The following is an 18,618-nucleotide window of genomic DNA, read 5'->3' on the forward strand; positions in this document are numbered from 1 at the left end:
CTGGCTCTTCAGCCCTTCTGCATCACTTTTGAATCAAACTAAATGATCACCCTCTGAGGTGATTCACTCTGAAAGCTTGCTAGGGTGGGCTCTGTTCCACAGTGCCACTGAGCAGGGTGGGAGTGTGATGTGTTTTTGAGGGGTTGATTCCTGTAATTATAGAACTTGAGTCAACCAGACTGGCTGTGTTTGGTTCTTTGGGCACACAGGGTACCAGAGGATTTACCTTTCCTGCTTTAGAGAGGGAGATATGTGTATAGCACCCCGCCCCCATCACCCTCACACACAGAATCTGTGACCCTATAATCTTCCTATTGGGAATGTTAACATTTCTGTAAAATGAACATGCTAGTTCCTTCATCTCAACAACACTCCCTTGTGTTTGCTCACAACCCGAGGAATTGGGAGCAGGGCAGGATGAGAATTACTTCTCTCTAGTCTAATCTAGTGCAGCAGACCTCCACCGTGAACTACTCGGTGCCTGGCTGGATTCTGGGAAGGTTTCCCGGACCTGTTGCATTTGGGCTGTGGCTTGAAGGGCAGGTAGGGCAGCAGGGGAAACCATGGGAGGGCTTGCCCCAGCAAGAGGAGCATGCACACCAGAAAGTGGCCCCTGGGGTCTATGATCTGTGTTGGCAGCAGAGCCAAGCCATCAGCATCTCGCGGGGCCAGTGCCTCAGGGGCGTAGGAGGAACTGAGTCCCACAGTCTTTCTCTCTTGCAGAGCCTCAGGCCTCACTCACCTTGACTCTGTCTCTTTATAAATGAGGCACTGGGGCCTCTGAGAAGAAGGGGGCTGCTTTGGTGTCTTGTTCCCCCGATTAGTTTTGGCTGGAGTCCTTGTTGAGGCTGAGCCATAGTGCCCTGTGGTGTCAGCTAAATGGTAGAGGGAAGGGGATGTGGACTTTGAAGTCAGGAGGACCTGGGTCCGATACCCAGGACGGCTGTGCCCTGGCCTGCTGTATAACTAAGTGCTTGTTCTCTTCACTGCCACCACCCAGGACTGTGGCCAGGGTCAGAGAGAAGTCCTGAAGGGCCAGGCGTTAGGAGGCACCTGTTATTGTCAGCTGTTGCTGTCCCGGCACTCCTGAGGGCAGTGCAGGGATAGGGAGAGAGTGGCAGGAGCCTGTTACCTCCAGAGGAGCAGAGCCCTGGCTTGGGACCACTCCCTGGCCTCCGTAGTCCCCCGGAGGGTGGACACACGGGCCTGGGTGGGGGCCAGTGAAGGCTTCTCTCCCCCTCGTACCCAGTTGCTGGTGATCATGCCTGGCAGGTGCCTGGGAGCCAGCTGCCAGGGGCCTCTGGACAAGGTTCTCTGCTGTCTACGTCTTTGGCAGCACCAGCGCCTGAGCGGGAGGCAGTCTGGCACCCGGATTTCAGGCAGGAGAGCCAGCTCTGCTGTCCCCCCATCTGACAGCTGGGCATGGAGGGCTTCCCGAGTGGACAGTGGCTCACTCTCTAAGTGCCCAGCATCTCATGGTGTTGTTTGGTCCAATTTCCTTTTGCATTGTGACCTACATCATTCTCTATTTGCTAAACCCTCTGAGCAGGCAGCAGTAATAAATCAATTAATGACTCCGATGAATCGTTTAATGGCTGACAAAATAACACTAAAGCCAACAGCTTGCATCTCTCCAGCAGTACCAAAGGATGCTGGTTGACTGGGGTGGGGGACGAAACAGAGACTGTTAGCTAAATTAGTGCAATTAATGCGTGCTTTCAAGGCGGAGGCGGCATCTGCTCAGCTCTGAGCCTGTGCACCGGTCATGCAAACCACTGTGGTGGGCCACTCACTGGCTTCTCTGGCCAAGTGTCTGCCTTTCTGGCCTTGATAACAGGGGACCCCAGTGAACTTTTCAGACTGTACATTTGTCCTGTTGCAGCAGAGGATGAGCCGAGGGCAAGTGACTGTCCCCGTTAAATTTGGCGCCAGCCAAGCAAAGTGTGGTCTCCTGTTTTTGAAAAATGTGCTGAGGGTCATGCCTTTAGTGATTTCTTCTAAAGTTAAAAGTTTCTAGAAGCAGGCAATTTTTTTGTTCTCTGCACACCTCAGTCCTGGCAGGATTAAGTTGTCATTGGAACTGAGCGTGTGTGTGGGTCCACGCCAGGGAATTTTCTGCCTTGCAGAGGCAACTGCCAGTGTTCTTGTTAAGGAGCTGTCACTGGCCTACTATGACATGTTTGCGGTTGTAAGTAGCTCCTTTAAGACTGTGTGTGTGTGTGTGTGTGTGGGGGGGGGGCTAATGGTGTAAACCCAGGCCATGAAGCTCATCTCTCTTTAAGAAGAGAATCAGTGTTGTACAAATAGTGTGCGGCTGATCCACTCTGTACTGTTCATTTGTGAGGGCACCTCTAGCCCTTAATCTCCCCCGTTTTGCGTGTACATGCCTAGAACCCGCGCCCTGTGCTGTGCAGCCCAGCCAGAGAGGTGTTTGCACATGGCGGAGGGTGCCCTGGCCAGCATCCATGATATAACCAGGTATTAATTATGTGGGACTCCACCTCTTACACAAACGGTACCCTTTGATCCAGTTCCCAGAAGTTGGGTGCTCCCTGGGATGGATGAGCAAGGCCCGGTGGCATGGTGGCCCTGGCCTTCTCAGCACAGGGAAAGAAGCCAGTTCTTCATTCTGGGAATATCCTGACTGGAGTGCCTTTGTTTTCATTTTTAACAATGAAATCCTATTTCTCTACATGGGGTAGAGAGAGGCCACTCCTCAGAAGCACGACCTCTGTTGAGCAGAAGATGTCTGTGGATAGCCCTGACCCCCTTTCCTTCCCTGGCCTGCTTCATGTTCATGGAATCCTAGGAACTAAGCATGTTTGATGTCGGCCTGGTGCTGTGTCGCTGGTTCAGGGGCTTCTGTTTGCTGATCACCTGTCTCTGCCTGGACCTGTTGCCTGAGAGTCCTATTTCAAGTTCCCCACGCCCCAAAGAAGATAGAGGGCTCCCCCCTTTAGAGATGCCTGTGAAGGGCTCCTGGAGAATGGAAGGGCTGGGCCTTAAACCCTGACCTCTGTTCTCTGGTCAGAGAACATCTTGAAGCCATCTTGGAGCATCAGCCTTGAAACTGAGACCAGAGAAGCTGTGATGTGTCTGAGAACTGGGCTCTGATTTTAGCACACCTGGGCTTGACTTCCAGTTCTGCCCATCTGAGCTCTGTGACCCTGGACAGATCCCTTGATGTCCTCATGTGGAGTCCCTACTGGGTTGTCGGGAATGCTGGGGGGAACTGGATAAGCTGTGGCCAGAGTAGCTGGATGAGTTCAGGCAGCGGTGGGGGGTGGGTGGCTGACTGCCTTCCTGCAGAACAGTCCCCCTTTAAGGAGGGAAGTGAGTAAGCCCCAGGCACGCTGCCCCTCTCCACCCTCCCCCCCCCCAACCCCCCGATATTGGGCTGGGCCAGAGCCTGGCGAGGTGGAGGCTTGGCAGCATCTATGCTCTGAAAGAGAGGCTGTCGGGCCTGGCTCCCGGGGAGGGTTGAGATGACAGCGGTAATCTCTCACCTCTGTATCACCGCCCGCATCTTCGAGTCCTGCCATCCTCTAAGGCCTGGGCTTGAGTGCCACCTCTTCCGTAAAGCCTCCCTGATCCCACTAATCCCCGCCTCACCGCGCCCGCCTGGAGCACCTGCCCACACCCCTCCGCTCTGTCACCGCGGCTCATTTCATCCTCCTCTGGACCTCGAGGGCAGAGCCATGCACTGTCATCTGCCGCCCTGGCAGGCATGGCGCATCCTAGCAGCCCCAGAGCGAGTGTCTGCCGAGCGCGTCCGACGCATGTAAAGCCCTTGTAACCTTTTCAAGCTCCCACCTACCTTGTTTTTCCTTCTCTTCCTAGGGTAATTTGCCAATTAGATCCAGAAGACTTTTCAATGGGTTCATGCATTCCTACACACACACACACACACACACACACACACACACACACACACTCCCACCACCACCACACCCCTTCCTGAAGGCCAGCTCAGCTATTTGCTGGAAGGAGCAGGGTTAGGTCAGTCTACTTAGGAAGAAGAGCAAAACGTGTAGATGATCTCAGATGCAGAGACTGCTTTGTGCTTGCCTCATGTTTGTAATGATCTCTTGTTTCTTGTCATAAGTGTCAAAAAGCATTACAGAACCCTCCTGGGGAACTACAAGGGTGGCAGGGAGACTGTTTGGGGTTTCTGGACCCAAGATTGGGGTGGGGGTGTGGAGGGACAGGGAGACTAAAGTCAGAGCCACTTATGATGATGTGCTTCTCTGTGCCTGTTTCCTTACTGCTAAACAGAAATGACCTCTTTGTGGGGCTGTTGAGTCAGTCAGCCATTCTCTTCTCTGTCCTAATCTCTGGGGTCAGGATGGAAGACAGTTGCTTCTTTGCGCATCCTTTCTCTATGTCCCTGAATTGATCCCCCTCACCCAGGAGATGTGGGAAGAAGCTCTGGTGTCAGGACAGCTCTCACATGGGCCTGATGGCCTGGCTATGGCAGGTCAGGGTCTTTTTTGCCTACCCGTGGCCTCTTTTTCTGGTCACTCAACTGAGATCTCAGTGTGATGCCCACTGTTTCAGCAAAACCACAGCACCTCAGGCACCTTGTCTGGAGCTGAGCAGAGGCTGGAAGCAAGAAGTCTTGAGCAGGTCACACAGTAGGTAGTTTGCAGCCAAAGTGGGAGCCCTTGTCCAGGGACCCTCACTCTAGAGCTCTTCTATGATAATAATTCCCAGGGGGAAACACCAGACAGTGGTAGGGTAATGTGGCTCTCCCCTCTAACAGAGGGGAAACTGAGGCTGAGACAGCCAGCATGGGTGTCAGTTGGAGAACAGAGATCAAGCCCGCATGTTCCGATTTGTAGCATGCTCTTGCTGTGTCCCAGCTGTGAGCCACCCCAAGTTAACATAGGCCATCACTTCCTGAGGCAACTCACTCTGATGCTCAGATGTGGAAAAGCTTTTTGTAGCTCTGAGCATCTACCTCTGGACCCAGAGCCATCCCTTGGCACCAAGAGATCTTGCACGTCCACTCCTCCTTCCACATGACTGCCCCCTGGCTATTTGGGGCAGGGATCCTGTGTCACTCACTCCTGTGTGTCATCTAAACCTATTTTTAATGCCAGCTGGTTCTGTCTCTTCACATAGCAACAGCTCTGTGTTTTCTCCAAGCTGCAGAATTAGAGCCCCCATTCTCCAGAACAGATTCTCTTCTATGGTCTGTGTGTAAAATCTAGAGGCTTCTTCTGTCTCTCTCCCTATTTTGACCCCACTTCTCTCTATCTTGGCCTTTTCTGTTTGGATGATGACATTCTCTCCACTCCCTTGTCTACATCTCCGGCTCATCTCTCCTGCTAAGATTAACATTCCCTCTAGGAAACTGGGCCCAGAGGGATCCAGGTCACCCCGATATTTTGCACAGATTGCTGAAGCCTCTGTCTTGATGATACCGTTGCAAGCATCCCTCCTTCCCCTGGTCCCACAAAGACCATCATTTTTCACTTGCCCTTCTCATGTAGGCAGCACAGAGGTGCCTTCACTCCTCTGAGTGACCTGTGTTGCCGAGCTGCATGTACCCGGCCACATGCCACACACCCTGTGGTGTCCTGGGTGCTTGGCCACATGGCCTGTGTGGAGTTTCAGTTGAGGAAGGCTGTACTTGGTGGTTTTGCATGTGGGCTCTGTGCTGCTACATGCCTAGGCCTGAGTATTGGGGTGGGACGAAGAGGGAGGGGGTTGCAGAACAAAGTTCCATTTTGCAGCCTTGTAAGTCAGGAGGGGCGGCCAAGCTGGCAGGAGTCCCACGGTTCCCTTGGAGTGTTTGTTTTTATTCAGTTTTCTAGGGGCTTTGTGTACAGAGGATTGTTTTTATTTTTATTTTAAAGATGCATTTGTTTATTTTCGAGAGAAAGAGAGAGAGAGTGCATGCACACAAGCGGGAGGGGCAGAGGGAAAAGGAGAGAGAATCCCAAGCAGACTCCACACTGAGCCTGGAGCCCAACGTAGAGCTTGATCTCACAACCCTGGGATCATGACTTGAGCTGAAACCAAGAGTCTGACACTTAAGAGACTGTGCCACCCAGGCACCCCGAGGATCATTTTATAAGAGGGAAAATGGGTATGATGCGGGGGAGGGAGGGAGCTGTCCCATGTTAATTTGTGAGTGAGAATAACTGGGGTTCTTGGGGTGGGGTTGGAAGATAACACCTTACAGGGTACATCCTCCAGACCCACACTTTGAGAAGGAAGCCTGAGCACTTGTCACTTTCCACAAGATAACTGTGAGTTACGAGGTGAGAGTCTTCTGGGAGCTTCTCCTGGTTCCTCTGCACTGACCATGCTATTCCTGCAGCCACAGGGGACTTCTTGCTCCAGAGCGAGAAAGGGGCCCAGCAGCATGTTTGAGACTTCCAAGTGTGTTTGTACTTGAGTGGTGTCGGGTGGGCTTGTCAGAGGTACATTGGGATGCTCAGCACAGGCATGGCGGTCTCTCCTGAACATCAACTTGCTAGCACAGGATGCCTGTCGCTGTAGGCATGTGTGCGTGTGTGAAACCAGTCCGTGTGCAGGGTGAGGCGCGGGTGAGGCGCTGCAGTGAAGCCCGGGGGCCTGGTGGTTGTGTAACCACCATGGGATCGTAAAGAAACCCTACTCTTAAGGGAGAGGGTTGTGGGATCAGTCCTCCTTGGAAGGCTCCCAGGCCACGAACAAAAAGACAGTATGCTGCGGGGCAGCTTGAGGAGCTTCAGGCACTTGTCTGGAGGCACCTTGAGCTTTTCAAGAGGACTGTTGCCCCTGAGTCATGGAGGAAGCAGCTGGCTAGAGTGGGCCACACCACCCAGGGCAAGGCCTGTTTTCTATTTAGAAAAGAATTTTCAGTTAGTTCTTTTAAAAAATGCATGAGTTACCAAACTGCATGCCTGATTTGATTCTACTTTTTTTAGTCCACATATGTGTGCCTATGTAGATAAATGTGGGTGAGGGGGGCCTGGGCACGGGGAGCTCAGATGTCACTGGCTGTTACCTGCAGGCTCTGATAACAAAGAGATTTCTGGGTGGTTTTTAATCTTTGATCTCTTAAGTGTTCTGTAGTGAACAGAGAAGCGCTAAAATTCAGAGTCCTCCGGAGAGAGGACTGTTCTCCTGTTCACACAGGACCTGCTCTTTCCAGTCCCTTGCCCCCTGGGTGTGTGGACTGGGTTGAGAAGAGCAGTGTAGAAGGGCCCTGGAGATTGTCATGTCTTGCCCTGCCGTTGGACATGTGGGGAAACTGAGGCTCTTAGCCAGGACCTGAGCCCACAGGGAGGTCTCCAGCTTCAAAATCCAACGCTCTTTATAAATCCTGCTCCAGCAGGAGGATTCCATCCCCGGCACCCACCACAGCCCCGGCAGCTATAGTGAGTGTCAGGGGCTTTTGGTTTGGGTTTTGTGTTTTTAGAGAAAACTCACATGAGACGCTTTGCTGAGTGCCTTAATGGAGCTCTAACTCAAAGCTGGAAACCGCAGGGAGAGGCCGATTCTTAGCAGTCCGGAAAGGCCTGGCTCCAGATGGCCAGGTTTGAGCAGGTCTTTGAATAATAAAAGTCGTAATCATTTATTGAACACCTGCTGTATGCCTCACATCTCGGAGATAGGTAAAACAGCCACTGCTGTCAGGTGCGGGGGTGGGAGAAGGGGGTCCAGTGGATTGGGTTTTGTGAGCAGCAGTTAGTACTTAACCCTTTTGTTGCCCTGTAACACTGCTGGCCACTCTTTTGCTTCTTCAGTCTTTTCTGCCCTTTTGAAAGTTTTCCCGTTATAAATACATGTTGCCTTCATAATCAAAGAATAGCAGTAACTGTCATAATTCAGGTTAATTATTTGGCTTATTTTTGCTGCTGTGGATGAGGCTTTGAATGATGAAAGTTGTCTCCTCAGTTTCCTGCCACCTTAATCACTGTTAACATGGCTTTCCTTTCCTTGGAGGGTAGCAAAAATCTGTCCTCCACCCAGATGTCAGAGAACTACACCATCTGTTTTCTAGAAACATAGTTACCCCAGCCCTGACATTCAAAGAACCATGGCCCACCCACCAACCCATAGTTCCTAGAACCATGGACTCATTTCAGATTTTGTAGGGAAATGAGATCTCAGAGGGAGGGAGCCTTGTAAGTCATGCTCCCATGTTCAAATTTTCATTTAAGAGGTTTTTTTTTTTTTTTTTAAATTCTAAGATATCCTTATGTTATGTCCTTAAAATATAAAGAGCTCTTATTTACCACTAAGGAAAAAGTCAAATACACTAATAGCAAGGGACATGAACATCTTACCATAAAAGTAGATCTACAAGTGGCCAGCATAGACCACTTCAAGAGGTAGTGATCCAAAAAATAAAAATACCAAAGAGGTACCATTTTGTAACTACCAAAGGTATCGAACACTGATGTAATGCATGTTAATTAAGTTGGGTAAGTAATGATACTTCTATATAATATTAGACTCATTAAAAACTCATGTTTTCTTTGGCTGTTTAACGAGAAGGGGAAGTGCTCTTGACATTCCTTAAGAAAACACGGTGGCTAATTTTCTTTTTTCCTTTGCTGTGTTCTCTAATAAGTGTTGTATGCTAAATGATAAATGCTAATTTAAAGAATCAAGTTGGTGAGGCTTTCCAGAGCTTTCTGTAAAAACAAAGTGTTGTCCTGGGTTAAAGTCTGGGGAGGAGTGGATCCGGACGGAGGAGGAGAAATGGGAGAGGGCTGTCTTGAGTCTGCTTTCCTCACGCAGACGTTTGTGTCTCTGTCAAGCAAGGGTGCTTGTGTTCACCTCAGAGGCTGCCTCAGTATTCAGGGAGAGACAGGGCAGGAGAGGGGGTGGCAGGAGGGACCCAGCCTATTTCTAGCGTCAGGCCCAGTGGCTCCTGCCATACACATCACCCAGGGCCTCCCCAGGCAGGAACTCCATCTTTCTCGTCCTCGTCCCACAAACAAGTCAGTGCCACATTTGTTGAATAAAACATTTAGTTAGTTTTAGCAAGACAGGATTTTGGTTTTCCCCAGGCTGTTGCCTACTACTCCCACCTACCCGTTAATTATTGTCGTTGACCTCCCAACCTGCTCAACTGCAGAACTTGTGGGGAGATGTGAGTGGTTGGAGAAAGACCATGTTCTGGGAGGGCCCCTCTGTTTGAGAAAGATGTCATTTCTACTACTCCGGGTTTGTGTGTGTGTGTGTGTGTGTGTGTGTGTGTGTACACTATATATGAACTTTTTTCTTTTGGTAGGAGGGTGACTTTTATAAATGATCTGACATTGGAGGGATAGGTAGGTGAAAATGAGCCAAAAACTTCCACTGAAGAATTGGAGGAGAAAGTAAAATACATAGTGAAACTCTAGTCGAGACAATGGAATCATAGAGACTTAGGACAGAATTTAAAAGCATAGAAACAGATCCAAGCCTTTGTGAGATTTTTGCTTCCGGATTTCAAATGAGTGGAGCAAGGTCATGCCTGAAGAGTAGAATCTGTATCCTGTACCAAAATAAGTACCTGCAGGATTAAAGAGTTATATGTAAAACCAGTCTTTGAAAGAACTTGAAGAAAACGTGGGTGCCTGTTTACGTCACTCCTATTTTTCTTTCAAACTTTTCTGCCCCTGCTTCCGAGGAATGACTGTTGGCTGTAAATCCTGAAAAGTTGCATTTCCACAGAACCATCGAACACAGACATATGGTGCAGCTAATGCATAGCCTAGCATACTCTCCCAGGTGGCCATTACCCAGATAATACTGGGGTGGGGTGGGGGTGCAAGGCAGGTGGCCCCTCCCTCCATCCCTCCTGAGTGGGGCTCTTACCCGGCATGGACCTCACTGTCCTCATTCGTGATGTTTGAGGATGCTTGCAACACATGGCAGGATGGTTAGTAGAGTCTCTTTAATTATAGAGAGGGTTGCATTTCAGTAGGCAGAAGCATTTTAAAATGTTGGGCTAGATTGGCCAGTCCATCCCCACCCCAATCTCTTTACCTGGGTCTCCTGAGACACCCAGTGCATGCCCATACTGAGCCCTCCTTGCTTCCAGATTACCAAGCTTTCCCGGTTTACAAAACACAGTGCATCCTGTCTCATAATCCTCCACAACCCCAATGAGCAGGCAGGATGACAGCGATCCCCCACTTTTTACAGGAAACTGGTGTGGGAAGGCCACCGGGCTTGCTCATGGCCATCCCCATCGGTTGCTAGTACAGGTAATAGCACTGGAACCCAGATGTCTTGATCCCCAGGGGATATCTGTTCATCTTGCTACATGTAGTGTGTTCATAGGATTCACACATTACCTCATTTCCTTCTATCAAAGTTGGAAGTTAGGAGTTCTGGTTCCTATTTCCTGGCTGAGGAAAGGGAAGAAGTGAATTCTGCTGAATTTGTAGGAGAGAAAGAGGCCTTCCGTTTCCTGACCCCAGGGGGGCTCACTCTTGTCCCGGAGAACAGACCCCTGAGAGGCTGTTGAGTCTCAAATTCAGTCGGAAGGGTAGGGGGAACAAGGGGTGTGGGTAGGTTGGTGACGTTGAGGTAGGAGAGGGGGTCCTGCAGGAGGAATGCCTGGGTGGGGGAGGGGTGTGTGTGCAGGGGACCAGCCCAGGTAGGGCGGGGCGGGGGCATGACTTGCCCCATCAGGCTCAGACATGCTGACCACACGGCAGGTGGGATGCAGATTGTCTGGAAGCGGGCCAGGCTGGGGAGAACGACGTGTGTTCACCCCTGGGAGGCATTTGCTGAGGCAGATGTACCAGGTAAATGCCAGAATAGCAGCATTGAAGAAGAAAAGTGCCTCTAGTCCCTCCATTGGGCAGCCTACCTCATCTGCTGTGGGACCCGAGACCCTGATGGGGCCCAAAACGAACGCCCTCCTTTGGCCTCTCCAGGGACATTTCCCAACAAGGCTGTTCATTCATTAAGTTGTGGATATTTATTGATCTGCTCTCTATACAGCATGCAACCTCTTGGGGAGGCACAAACATTTATAAAGCACCTCGACTGCCCTGCAAGAGCTTCATAAAGCAGTTGAGTGGGGAAGGCAGGGCACCCGTACATTAACAACAGCTACACTGTGCTGGCCACCTACTCCTGCACTGTGGTGCCAATGAGAAGTGTGGGCATTGTTCTCCCATTTTAGAGATGGCAAAACAGAGGCTCAAAGAGTTCATTGCTTGCCCAGCAGGAGACCCTTCTGGGAAGGTAGTGTTTGTGGAGGACATGGGCAGACAGAATGGGTGGGGGGCAGCCAGGGGTGGGAGTTCCAAGTGTTTTATGGTATGTGCAGCAACTAACTGTCCACCTCCTTGTCTCTGCAGAGTGCAGCAGCCGCCCCGAGCCCTGTGCTTGGCAACATTCCCCCCAACGATGGGATGCCGGGAGGCCCCATCCCTCCGGGTTTCTTTCAGGTATGTGCTGGGCCCCCTGGGTCCTGTACTCCTTCCGCTCCAGGCCAGGCCCAGGCAGGCAGGAGGGAGGGAGAGACAAGAAGCAGTAGCTCAGTTTGCCATGGTCTAAATACAGTTGCTTTATGCTGGTTCCAACCCTTCCCATCCCTTTCTCCACCCCTTCCAAAAACTGAGGAGAGGAGAAAAGAGATGGCGAGCAGCCCCCCTGCATGTGCTGTGTCACTTCTGCTGGAGCTTGTTTTCTTCACACCAGCTTCGAAGTCACGACATGGCCCGCCCCAATCGGGGAGGCGGTGGGGCTGCTTCCAAGTCCGTGTGGAGCTGTCTTCTAGAACAAAAGGCTTTTTTTTTTTTTAAACAAGTAAACTGTTCTTTGTTTCTGTTTTGTTGCCTGCTGTCATCGTCATTGTTTACTTTGCTTGTCCAAACTACAAACCTTAGGCGTAATCTAAAAAAAAACAAAGAACCCACCATCCTGGCAGGTCTCAGAATCCTTTCCCTCTGGTTAACCACTTGATTTTTTCCGAGTGTGATCACAGTCGGCATCCCACGAGCATCTGTGCCCGTATTCCGCCCGCCAAAGACACGGGCAGGTCCCACATGGGGTGGGAGCCCCGTCTTCTCCAAATGACACCTTGTCGGCCTCTGGGGGCTTTGTCATCTGTCAGGGTTGGGTGTGGCTGCTGTCCTCTCTGTGCCTCCTCCTCCTCCTATCTCTGCAGTCCCCTTGGGAGGGTGGGGGTTGGCGGGGGGACTCATTTGATTTTTAACCAGGCTGAGACTGGAGAATGCCATCTCAGAGAGGTATCAGCGTGCAGGGCTGGAAGGAGCTTCTTTGATGAAGCTCTTCAGTATAACATCTCATTCTTTCAGATTTGTCTGTGGCAGGTTTGAGAACCTGCCTGTGTTCCCCACTGCTTTGAAAGGCTAGCACTTCCAGATAAGAATATGGAAAGAACTGTTGTATAGTAAAGAAGGCCAAGATCTCTCTGTGAAGCCCAAGAATTTAAAACTGGGAGCATTGAGGCAAAGTCCACAGAGAATTTTGCTTGGTGTAAGCCAGAATTTCATACCTTGTGCATCTAGCAGTCAGACGCAGGCTGTGGGAGGCAGGGGCTCCCTGTTATTAAGACATCCTAGCAAAAGGGGCAAACTTCTCTTAGAGATAGTAAGGGGATTTTCTTCTGGGTGGGGGATGACCTAGAGGACACTTCTCCTTTGTAAGATTTCACATTTCAGTTGATCTTGAGTCCCATGAGACAAGGGTTTGGACAATGCTGCTCACCATCCAAGGAGGGAAAGGTGAAATTTGGGTGTTGTCCCAAACCAGAAAGAGCAGATTGCCCACCACCGTGGTGGCAGTAAGGGGATTGAGAAAGGCATAGGGATAGCGGTTGAGAGCTTTGGATGGCCACACTTATGTCTATGTATTCTTAGCTTGCTGCCTGAATTGGAGCCTTACCCTGGAGTTCAAAGGGGTACAGCCTCTGAAATGGTTGTGTGTAGGCTCCAGGTTAGACCAGACCAGGCACTGCCTGGGGCTTGGCTTGTGGTGAGGCATCAGACGTGGGCCAGGGGCCAGACTTGAAAGAGAATGAGACATTCAAATCTTGGAAACCTCATGGACTCAAGAAAGAAAGCCAGGTAGGCATCTGCCCTTTCCCCAGAGGGGCAGGGCAGCCCAAGAGCCACTGTCTGAGACGATCATCCATGCAAGGAGCAACCTTCTTTCTGGGCACTTCAGACAAGTGTTGTGTACCAGTTGGTGGCCTTTCACACAGGTGTTTATCTGCTTGGGACTTCTTTCCCAGGTTTATGCATCCTCACACACAATGCATGGACACTTTCGATACAGTGCAATTGTGGCTTTCCTGCCTGGTGGACAGAGCCCGAGGTGCCAGGCTCCACCTGTGTGTGTGTGCATGCCTGTTGAGGCTGCTTGCTGGCATCTGAGTGCCCAGTACAGGCCACTGTGGTGGGAAGAGGTGGACAATAGCGAACTGTATTTTTTTTTTAAATAGGCCATTGACTTCTATTTTGGCCTGAGTCTGGGGCAAGGCAAGGTCTGCCTGATATGTGGGCAGCTCTTAACTTCCTGCTTTGGTATAATTGTCCATGGTTAAGGCCTAATTCCAGACATACTTCTCGGGCCCTCCCCTGTGACGTTCAGGGGTGTGTGGTCAGAAAGCTCAGACTGATTCCTGTCCTTATTTGGCCACTTCCAGCCACTATCAAACAGAGGTAACACTTGGATCCTCTTGACTGGAGGTCTTTTCTGATCCCCAGTCAGGATGAACCACCAGGAGTTGGCAGGGGGGACATTGAGCAGGGACCTCTCTGCGTCCTGGGTGACTTTGTGTCCATCGTTCCACTCCTGCCCCCCTTCAGGTGAGGACATCATTTTCTAATCAGACAGATGAAGATGAAGGCGGATACAGTGCTTCCTGGCTGTGATGCTGAACTACTCAGGCTGGGTCACTGCTGAAGGGAAAGGGTATCTCTCTGGAAGGAGGTAGTGACTGTCCGTTTCCGGAGTAGGCCAGCTCACAGAGGGAATATTAGCTATTGATTGCTGGCCCTGCCCCTCGCTCATCTTGCAGGCGGCCACTCCGATATTAGAAGGGAAATAGAGATGCTATCAGGTTTTATCTGCTGCCAACAATTGCACTTCTTTCCCTGCTTGGCCACAGTCTGGGTGGGCAGCTCTGCTGCACCAGGGAGCCAGCCCAGATTGACTGATCTAGCTTTGACCAGATCCTATCCTAAGGTGGCTGGCCCAGTTTTTGCATCAGGACTCCACCCCTCAGTTGGTGCTAAAATTTGAAGCCAGTAGTGCCTCCAGGGTGGGTGGGAGGGAGCAGCTATCTACCCCCCATCCTAGCCCAGAAAGGAACACAGGGGCTACTTCCTTAGATTGCAAGGCTACTCCTGAAGTCAGAAGGTTTGGCTGTCCACACGTTAGGTTCCATCTGTGGGCTTTTTCTTATTTAGGTTTCTGAGATGCACAGTGCCCTAGTCCTGTGGTATGAGATGTTTCTGGTAGAAAGTTGAGGGCCGGCAAAGAGATGGTTTGGGACCCAGCCTGACTATACCTCACAATATTGGGAAATGTTTTGGGTTTTTTGGCATTATGGTAGAACTTAGCAAGGACATTCTACTGTGTGCATTCCTTGTAAAAAAAAAAACAACAGCCTTCATCTTGGCATCCCCAGCAACTGGTGTGCACTAGGAACCCAGGAAATGTTTGAACTGAGTTTGTGTTGCTCACGTTACCAGAAGTGGAGCCCAGCCAGTCCCAGAGTTCTAGATCCTCTTTCTGACCAGGCTGGGAGGGTCCAGGGGTGGTGTTCTGTAGTGGGGAAGGATGCAGAAGACAACAGCCTGAGGACAGCTGTTCTAGTCCCTAGTCCCGTTTGTCCATGAACTTGCTGAGTGACCATGGGCAAGTTGTTCCCCATCCCTGGGCCCTAGTTTCCTCACTAGTAGATGAAGCAGGGTAGACCAGATGGTCTTTGAGGGCCTTTCCAACTTGGATTTTCTGGTTTGGCTCCAGATGGGTTTTACATAATCCAGCAGTGGCATTTTTTTCCCCCATGCAGCTTAAGTCAGTTGGGCTGCACATCTGGCACACTCCGCTTAGTTTTGGCTAGACCTGCTGGTCTGAGTGGGCCCCCAGCTCCTTGGCCCTAAGGTAGTTCTAAGGGAGGCAACATCCAATGAGGATTTCTAGGTCTAGAGCCGGGGAGTTGCAGGAGGGCAGGAGTCACGAAGAAGGGAGCATTGAGTACAGGCTGTTTCTGTTCTTGTTTTGTTTTAAATTCCAGTGATTGTTTTCAGTTATGTCGTATTTGTAGACATGCGACTTACTTTCATTTTGATCCCAGTGCTTCTGCAGAGGAGGCAGGCCTGATTGGGAAAGTGAGACTCAGAAAGGTGTATGACCTGCCCCAGAGTTATCAGCTGCAGGCTGTAATCAGCATCTGAACCCAAGCCAGCTGGTTCCGGATCCCAGCATTCTTCCACAGCAGCCCAGATAACACATCTGATTCTCTAGAGAGAAGATAGAGAATAAGAGAAAAGGAGGGAAATGATGGAGGGAGAAAGAGGAACCCTAGCCATCTTCTCTGAAACGCAAGCAGTGTTTCTGTTCAGGCGCCAGCCCTGATTGTTAGTGGTAGCTGCTGGAACACTGTTGAGGAGGATTCTGAAGCTGTGTGTGTGCTCAGCAGATCCTGACTGGCAGTGTCTGCCATGAACACAGGGATGTAAGTGGTAGTATGTGACCTGTGTATTTGGCATTCTTGATCTAGTCCGTACTTCATTTATAGATGCAGAATGGAGGCCCAGAGGCAGACGGGACTGTGGTTAGTGATAGTTATTGGCCACCTCTGCGAGAGCAAGGGGCTTGAATCTGGGCCAGAACTGATCAGTCATAGCCTGCCCCCAGGAGTAGCCAGCCTGCCAGAGACACTGATGGGCAAACCCATGCCCTGTAGCAAGAAATGGAGAAGCCGGGGCCTGCCTGGGGGCTTCCTGGGGGCAACACAGTTTGGGATGGTGTCCCAGCGAGGTGGGTGATACATAGGTGCTCAGTAGGAGATGAGGCTGGAGAGTTTGCTGGCAGTGTTTGCTGGAGCTTTTTCAGGACTGTTGGCTTCATCAGGACTGTTGGGTGAGCTGGTGCTGCTGGAGCACCCTGGTCTGCACTATGTCTGGGCCAGGTCTTTGTTCCAGAACGGTTAACTCTGCGCCTTCTCTGTCACCTCTGTGGAGGCAGGAACCTGGGGGCGAGCCACACTGATGATGGGGACGGGTATTGCTGAGGTCTAAGGGCTAGAGCTTGAGCCTTCTCTGGAAAAGACAATCTTAGAGGGCCCAACCCCCTTTGCCAAATGCACAGTATGTTTTGCCCTGAACAATCCCCAGATTCTTTCCATTGTAGTGGGGCACAGTAGGGATTGACATGCCCCCCCCCCCCTCCGCCCCCATTCCAGTGAGTTCTCATTCCTGCCAGCCAAGTCCACCCACCTCTGAGGCCTACTCCCAGAGAACCCACCCCCTCAGTTGTGGGCAGGGGGGAGGGGGGAAAGAGGAGAAGAAGCATATGATGTATATGGTCCAGAAACCAGAGAAATGATCCAAAACTAAGAGGGAGAGATAAATACACACGACCTTGGACCTTTCCTATTACAGGGAGCACTCTCCTTATTTCTCGAAGAAGTAGCTGGGGTTTCTCTCAGAGAGGAGCCGCCTCAGGAGGGCTCTGATGACTGACGAGAAGTATCTAATGTTCAGCCAGACAGAAGATACTCAGACCAGGGGTGCCTGTCTGGCTCAGTCAAAAGAGCATGCGACTCATGATCTCAGGGTTGTGAGTTTGAGCCGCACGTTGGGTATAGAGATGACTTAAATAATAAATAGATCTTAAAGAAAAAATGAAATACTCAGACCTGCTGCAGTCTGCAAGGCTTTAGTCCTCAGATCTGAGATCCCTCAGACAGAAGAAGAGGGAAGCCAATTTGAGTCTTTGTATGGAAGATGGTTCTACTACCTGCCAACTTAACACAGTAGTGAGCTGCTTGGCACCAGTGATAACCAAGTAGAGATTCAATGCCCAGTAGAGAGAGAGCCTTGGGGACTGAGCGCCTTGGGGTGGGACGGTGTGTTTCCAGGGATGATCAAAGCCCAGTAAGTGAGGGCATGCCAGTGGCAGCAGCTCAGGTGCTCCCCAAAAACTGGGCCAAGTGCTGTCTGTTTCCTGCCTTCCTCTCCGGTGGAAAGTGGGCAGCAGCACTGTGAGCTGACATTTCTCTTGGCAGAAAGCTGCTGAGGCAGGAAAGACCTCTCTAGGGTCTAACTAGGGCCAGGGCGGGACTAGAAGAGGTTTAGAAAGAAGCAAACCACCTTGTTTGTGTGGTTTTCAGAGCCTGCTGCCAAAGGAGGACTTGATGGGCAGGGGCATGGGTCTCCATTTGATGGATGGCAGCCTGAGGCCTGGACCTAAGCCATGGGAGGCCTGGCAGACTTGCTGGATATCCCCTAGCCCATGGGCCAGGCAAGTTCTCTGAGGGCATAGTGGCCTCCCAGTCACGCAGCCTTGGTGAGCACTGTGGATGAAAGAGGCAGCCGTGGACCTGTCCTCCAGGGGCTCACAGTCTGGTGGAGGAGGCGGGGAGTGATTCCACTGGGAGTTCAGTGCCTTGGGGGCAGGCGAAGGAGCATCTGGCCTAGCCTATGTTCCATCTGGGAAACTTCCCTGAGGAACTCTCAGAGAGGAGTGAGGCCTGAGCGGCAGGCAGATGCCAGTGACTGGGGAGACAGCACAGTGTGCCAGGACGTAGGTGGGAAAGGGCAAGCGGCCTGGATAGACACTTGAAGGACTTTAATGTAAAGACAGGGGAGCCATGGAAGGTTGCTAAGAAGGGGAGTGACGGGGTTGCAGGAAGACCCCCAGTGACCTGGAAGAGCTGGGCTTGTGGCAGGCTGGCCACCCTGGGAATGTGGGTTCAGGCTGTGGCTCTCTGGGGGAGGGGGACTTGGCCAGGACCTGGGCTGCACTGGTGACTGGGTGCAGTGGCCTGGGCTCCCTGCCCTGAACGGACAGCCCCATGCTGGATGTGGGAGTGGGGAGAAGCAGAGCTGGGAGGATGCCCAGGGTTCTGACTTGCATTAAGCTGAGGTAGTGAGAGGCTGTCAAGGGGCCTCCTACCCTGTCAGACCTTTTGCTTTCAGAGGGAGGTGGTCTTGTGGCTGCCCGCCTGCCCCTGGAGGCTCCCAGCCAGTGCTCTCGGGTCCTAAAGTGGAACTGTCTAACCTCCTCTTGTAGTGTTGGTGGAACACTCTCTAGATTAGAAAAGATACCCCTTTCTGTGATTCCATTTGACCCTGTGAGCTACATCTGAGAGCTAACGGCATTCCCACTCTGGATGAGGAAACTGAGGTTCACAATGGCCAGGGAATTGCTCGGGGAAGGCGGCCCTGGAGTGGGGGGTAGGCTCTAGAGCTTCTTGATGAACACCCTGTCTGTTGGGGAGCAAATCCCCTCCCTTTCTGGACTGCACTGTCTGCGCGCGCCCCCCCCCCCCCCCCCCCCATTGCTGCAGACAGGAGAGGTTCTGATAGATGCGTTGGTCTCTCTGGGAGAGGAGGACAGAGATGCTGTGTCAGGGGTGAGTGTGCCAGTTCTTCAGGGGACAGAAGTACCCCCTCCTCTCCCGCCCCC

The 18,618-nt window shown here is 51.5% G+C and overlaps 1 protein-coding gene across 7 annotated transcripts in view; it reads left to right on the forward strand.

Moving 5' to 3' along the window:
* Nucleotides 1–18,618, forward strand: part of SSBP3 (single stranded DNA binding protein 3) — a 164,342-nt gene that overhangs the window by 104,918 nt on the left and 40,806 nt on the right. For all 7 annotated transcript variants that reach the window (XM_025427714.3, XM_025427716.3, XM_025427717.3 and 4 more), the window contains one exon: nucleotides 11,307–11,396. In XM_025427714.3, the coding sequence (XP_025283499.1) occupies nucleotides 11,307–11,396 (90 nt within the window). The remainder of the gene's footprint in view (nucleotides 1–11,306; nucleotides 11,397–18,618) is intronic.

This window comes from Canis lupus, chromosome 5 (genome assembly GCF_003254725.2).
Source record: "Canis lupus dingo isolate Sandy chromosome 5, ASM325472v2, whole genome shotgun sequence".
NCBI lineage: Eukaryota > Metazoa > Chordata > Mammalia > Carnivora > Canidae > Canis > Canis lupus.